The sequence below is a fragment of the Myripristis murdjan genome, chromosome 6 (genome assembly GCF_902150065.1).
Source record: "Myripristis murdjan chromosome 6, fMyrMur1.1, whole genome shotgun sequence".
In the NCBI taxonomy this organism is placed as follows: Eukaryota; Metazoa; Chordata; class Actinopteri; order Holocentriformes; family Holocentridae; genus Myripristis; species Myripristis murdjan.
In genome coordinates this window covers 4,147,225-4,153,224 of record NC_043985.1, presented here as the reverse complement: position 1 = coordinate 4,153,224, position 6,000 = coordinate 4,147,225, and the positions used below count along the sequence as shown (strand labels likewise).

General features: G+C 41.1%; 1 protein-coding gene across 1 annotated transcript in view; it reads right to left on the bottom strand.

Annotated features, from left to right (window-relative positions):
• Window positions 1-290: 290 nt before the first annotated feature.
• The window catches only part of zfc3h1 (zinc finger C3H1-type containing), a 30,030-nt gene continuing 24,320 nt past the window's right edge, over window positions 291-6,000 (bottom strand). The window contains exons 27-35 of the mRNA XM_030053109.1: window positions 5,316-5,410; window positions 4,784-4,891; window positions 4,306-4,410; window positions 3,940-4,102; window positions 3,066-3,166; window positions 2,590-2,691; window positions 2,349-2,388; window positions 1,556-1,618; window positions 291-1,385 (exon numbers count right to left, since the gene is read on the bottom strand). Of these exons, the coding sequence (XP_029908969.1) occupies window positions 1,248-1,385; window positions 1,556-1,618; window positions 2,349-2,388; window positions 2,590-2,691; window positions 3,066-3,166; window positions 3,940-4,102; window positions 4,306-4,410; window positions 4,784-4,891; window positions 5,316-5,410 (915 nt within the window). The 3' untranslated portion in view covers window positions 291-1,247. The remainder of the gene's footprint in view (window positions 1,386-1,555; window positions 1,619-2,348; window positions 2,389-2,589; window positions 2,692-3,065; window positions 3,167-3,939; window positions 4,103-4,305; window positions 4,411-4,783; window positions 4,892-5,315; window positions 5,411-6,000) is intronic.

The following is a 6,000-nucleotide window of genomic DNA, read 5'->3' as shown; positions in this document are numbered from 1 at the left end:
GCATCAGTAGGCATAGTAGAAATGTAAGTATTTTTTTTTTCTCTGCTGTCATCAGTATTGGTGAAGCACAGGATTTACATGAGTTTCTGCTTTGTGCTGTGTGGCCTGTGCCAGTGGAATGTGTTTCTATGCCAATGAGGTCATCTCACCCAAGTCTTCCATATGTTTGAGATGTAATGCAGTGCCTGTGTATTCAAAATATGCATTGCATTTGTGTGACCAAGTGCTTTCTGTCACTGATTGATCTGGTGTTTTGATTAATTACAGCACAATAAAAACACAGAAAAACATTTTCTTTAGAAAATAATTTAATATAAACATTTGAATCAAACATAGAAAAACAGTGGAAGGACTTAAATTCTCCTCTCCTTGCTAATACTCTTTAATTATTATATAATAGAACTCTGACAAAAAAAGACAAAAATTGCACATGAGAACATGTTAGCAAGGTCCTGACTGTCTTGTCCTTGACTATCAATGTTATGCGTTTAAAGGGCCTTCCCCGTTGGTCGGCTGGCAGAGGACAGTCACAGCGTTGATCAGTCTCTGTGGCAGTCTCACAAATACGAGTGGCAACGGAAAGGCCAAATAGAATACTAGCAGGCAGCCATGATCCACATGGACTTCAATTTTCAGTTTGTTTGTTTGTTTTTTTGGATCAGTTAAACAGAATGGTGAAATAAATGTCTCAATCCCTTTCCTCGGGAGGCATCAAGACAAAGAAAGACAATGTACAGTTGTTGGGGGAAAACATCCTTTAAAACACACAAGGTTATCAAACACCACAGTGAGATGTCATGGTCCATCCCAACACCAAACCCCAGGTAAAAAACTGAAAATAAACTCCAAATGAAAGTGACAGTACAGGGATAAAAAAGGGAACACATAAATTAAAAACGGGGAGAAAGGCAAGACTGTGTCACTTAGCATAATCTATACTTACGTATGTGATGTAAGGTTGATATAAGCTGGCCCAGACAGTTTTGGACATTCGAGGGAGTTCAATGACCTCCATGGTTGAGTGCTCCTTTCTTCCTGGCGCCCCCTGGCTTGCAAAGGCGGCACTGCAGGAGGGGGGAGGCGACTAATGTAGCCCGCCTGCCCTCCTCTGGCTTACCTCGGCAGTCGCCGTCTCATTAGTATAGTCTCACTGAACAATCTAGCGCCAATCTTGTTTTTGATTCGTTTTTTGTTAATTAATTTTTCTCTCTTGGAGAGAAGGTCGACCTGAGGAATGGTAGCGAGTGTCACTGATCCTCTCCCTGCGTTCTGCCCGGGCCTAAATTTAGGGGCTCACTTAGACTCACTCCCACCTCTTGACACTTGTCAACAAGTTTCCTCAGTTTATCTGTTTTACCTCCCTCAGCAGCTTCAAACAGCAGACGCTGGAAAAGGGTGGAAAGAGAGAGAAGGGAGGGGGAGGGAGGAAGGGGAGCAGGTGAACATGCGTGTACACTGGTCTAGTGCAACAACAAAAACAAAACAAAAAAAGAATCAAATTTGTTTTGTATGTGTGTTATGTGTTTGCATGTCATGAGTGTTAAGGGGAAATTACATCTTTCCAAAGGGCGGCACACAGTGGAAGGTTTTGGAGGGCTTGCTGATAGAGTAGTCGTACCTACAAAACCAAAACAAAGCAAACAAAAACAAAACAAAAATGGGGAAAAAAAAAAAAACACCAAATGCCGGAGCAGTGTGTCAGTTTAGCAGAGGACAAGGACAGGAAAAAACAGTGTGTGGAATGACGTCAGAGGTTTAGTTATGTCATCCTACAGAAACCAAACTGAGCAAAGCCAATTTCCATCAAGACAGTGAACCAACCATACAGTACACTACTTTGTGAACTAGTGACAAAAAGCCTGTAGGGAAAGAAGTAAGATTTGACACAATGAAATGATCATGATCATGAACAGTTGGGTAGGGCAGGTCATGGAAAACCAAGAAAGCCACACTGACAGATGACAAGTCAGGACACTGCTGACTGCCTCTTTGTATCATCCTACCCCTCTGGCTGGGCACTCCAACAACTAAAGCCTAACTCAAAAAAAAAAATATATATATATATACCACAAAAACACAAAACAGCAGCACTCCTGTAAAAAATAAAAAAAAATACATAATACATAAATGAACAGTATGTATTTTTACTGATAGACAAAAGGGGTTGTTTCTGATAAAGTTTTTTATCTGGGCCTCCTGCTGATCTGAGATTTTTTTTTTGCGGGGAAAACCTGAAGAAAGGGTGTCACCTCATCATTTTCTTCATGTATTTGTGTCTACCACTGTTGCTACACTAACTTTACACCTCAACTCCCCCTCACATCCCAACACTTCCATCTCTAACTCACCTCAGATCGCTCCTTTAGCTCCCTCTCCACAGCTATTGCTCTGCCGAAAAACATAGCAGAAAGAAGTCATCAGCTTCGCTTCAGGGAAACTCGAAGAGAGCTTTTTAGACAGTGTGTTAGCTAGCAGACACACAAATTCGCATCCCAACTAGCTTAAAAAAGACGAATGTCGTCCATGTGAGCTTTTTTCATGTTTCTCTTGATTGTTATTCAGCAGGGGACAGCTAAATCTTAGACTTACATTTTCCAGGTGGCCAAACACTTTGGAGCACTATTGCTCAACATCCTGGCCTGGAATTTCAGATGTTCAGTGTTTCCATCCTGCCACTCATGGTACAGCAACCTGTACAGTGACAAATCAACACTAACCAAGTGGACAACATAAATGGCTACCATACAACTAACTTGACTCAAAACACTCCAAGAGGCTGCAACAACTGGAGAACATAAAAGGTACTTTCTTTTTTAAATTTTTTTTAAATAATTAAAATGACTAAAGAAAGACAGAGGCTCCAAGTTGACGGTTGTCCACCTGGCAAAAGTGGCTTGTACAGCCAAAACCCAACAGGTCACAGCCTAAACAGGACAGTGAAGCACATGCCGCCAGTTGCATGCAACAGGTATAAACGCAAAGTGCTGCAGCATGTGCTGTGTAACCTTTGTACGGTAGGGAAATTCCTGCACGGTACTGTCACTTGGTGATTAGTGATTCTGTACCTCAAACCAAGCTCGATGTTGTGGGGCATGGTGTTTCGCAGTCTCTCCAGGACAAGGGCATGCTGGGACTGCGGCAGACAGCTCAGATAGTAAGTCACCACCTGAAGACCCAATAAAGAGAAAATAAAAAAGAGTTAACACTCTCCGTGCCCTCCATGAACGAGCCACTAAGCCCCCAGCTGTGTCAGTGGAGCTGCTCAGAGGCCAAACAGCACTGGTGGTAATGAGCAGCTCCCACTGTGAATGTTTGCAACTACATGAATGTCAGTCTATAAATATAACTGATAGCTTTTTAAATTCATCTCACCTACATCAGCTGAACCCTACTACCAATATTATCAAAAAAAGGTTCCTCCAGCAAGTTAAATTTAAGACTTAAGATTTTTTTAATGTCACTAGGAATAAAATTGAGGATCAATTTTACTAATAACCAGAAATTATTAAAAAACATCAATTACTAGGGTAGAGGAATTCTGTGTTTCTCACTCTGCATGTGGGATGCCGCTGCCTTTATTCCCATCATGCCAAGTTTGAAAAACATACTTCACAAAATACACTGCTGCTCTGATGATTATGGCCGCAAACAAAATGTAAGTGTTGTCGGTTCTGCTATCCTGATCTGTGTGATGTTAAAGCAGGAGGCATTTGACAAATTATTAAAAAAAAAAAAAAATAGAAGGTACTCATTATTTTGAGATTTGAAATTTGAACACCAGGGAAAAAACCTTTTGAAAGAATGCTTTAAGACATTTTAAAACCACTTAAGGCCTTATTTTTAGATGAATGAATTCAATGCCTTGAGACTTTACAGATCCACAGGACACCTGTAGAACTGACAGGAGCCTGCTGCTGAACACAGCCAGAGTTGCCTTGCCTTGTTATGGAAGCGGTAGCAGCTCCAGTACTCCGCTGGGCTGAAGGGAAGCTCTAGCCGAGACGGGACGGTGCCCAGACAACGCAACACCATTTCTGAGAAGAGTTTGTACCTGCTGGCAGCTGGGCCACCAGCCTGCTGAGTGCTGGTGAAATGGAGATAACTGGAGGGAAAACAGCGTTGGACGACAAATATTACTGCTTTGAACTACTCGAGTGAAGGTATGACTACTCTTCAGTTACCGCGGTGAGAGAATACTGATGTCCTTGTAGCATCTTAATACAGAACAATCTCTGATTTGTATTACAGATCAATTAGTAAATACTGAACTTGCCAGCTGCTGAGTTTAGTGCATGTGCGACTTACTCCATCCAAAGTTTGTGAAGCACATCCAGCTGCATGGTTGATCCCAGTGCCCTCTCAAAGGCGTCCATCGTCTCCTCTACAGTACCGTGCAGCCACTGCCAGCAGCTGGGAAAAGATGATAACACTAAGTTGTGTACAATTACATTCGAAATTTGAGGTATTAATCTGAGTGATCGGGTTCAGTATTTTGCAGTATCTCTACTAGTATTTTGACACTGAGATCGCTAATTATTCTGGTTAGTGGTCTTTCTAGTTAGAAGTCTATCATATTATGAATGGAAAATGACTTCACTTGTGTTGACTTATCACTTGAGTTGCTTGTTGTGTGAACATGCATTTTACCTACTGTACTTCCAAATACTTTTCCAGTACTAGTCCTGAAGATCAATGGGTAAAATGACACCAACGTTGTTAAGGTTTATGGGTTCATGTGGAGTTACAGCTCAATAAACAGACAGAGCAATAGGGCAGTACCAACCAGTGAACCAGATGGAGGTAAGGCATCTGCTGGCCAAGCTGCTCCTGAACTTCCTTTTTGATGACTGGGCCACGCAAGATCTCCTCAGTGGGAATACCAAGGATGTGCCTGCCACCAAAACTCCAATAACTCATTGTGTCATGTTTTCAACAAGCGAACCAATGGCATGCATTCAAATTACTATACATATATTTTTTTTACAATCTATTTACCACAGGCAGCTGTTCCTTATGCAACAGTCTATGTAACCATCATGTCACTTCCAACTATTCACCTCCATTCTTCAATCTGTTTTTTTTTCCATTGTTTCCATTTTGTCTTGTGGATATCTGACATTTATTTTGTTTTCACAATTATTTCTATGTATGTGTATGATGAGCAGGAAACAGGTATACTTGCATGCAGACCAGGAAACCTTTTCTTTTGGCTGGTGGGTACTGTAGATTCCCCACATTGGAGAGAAGCCTAACTAAAATGGTCAGATTCCCATTAGGGAGTAATAAAGTCTGGCATTATTTTCTGGAAAACCTACCGCAGAATGTCCATAGGTTGCTTCAGACTCTGTTCATCTTCACAAAGAGACAGGATGAATCCTCGAAACAAAGGCACGATGGCGCTAGACTTCTCCTGTGGATGAGGACAACAGGAAACCAACAGTAAAATGTCCATATGTAATAGTTTAAGCAATTACTTGACAGTGTTTAACGAGGATTTAATGAGGATGAGAGGGGAGTATGTTTAAATTCAAACTACAAGCAACCAGCTGTAAGCAGGACAGAACAACAGATGGAACAAAATATTCCTGAAACTATAAAAGATACAGAAATGCTTGGAAAGCAAAATACAAAACCAGAGGAGAGAGCTGAAAACCATGTTTGCCTTCAGAGCAATAGTTCTACCACAATAAACCCCAAATATTATTATCACGAGGGGACAATAATTTCCATTTTATTCCACAATATGACGCTCTCCACCACTACTATGAGAGATCAAGTGGTTATTAAAAGGGGGTATTTTCATCCTTTTTTATATGATGAAACATTGTTAAAAAAAAAAAAAAAAAAAAAAAAAAAAAAAGTTCACCCTCCGCCCTGACTTTAATGGCTGTTACCCAACAGGGCTGCTAAACTGATGCAAACCATCTCCCACCGACAACCTTTGCACAATACCACCACCATCTTTTGACATCATTAAATAACGTCCCAGACTGCAACATT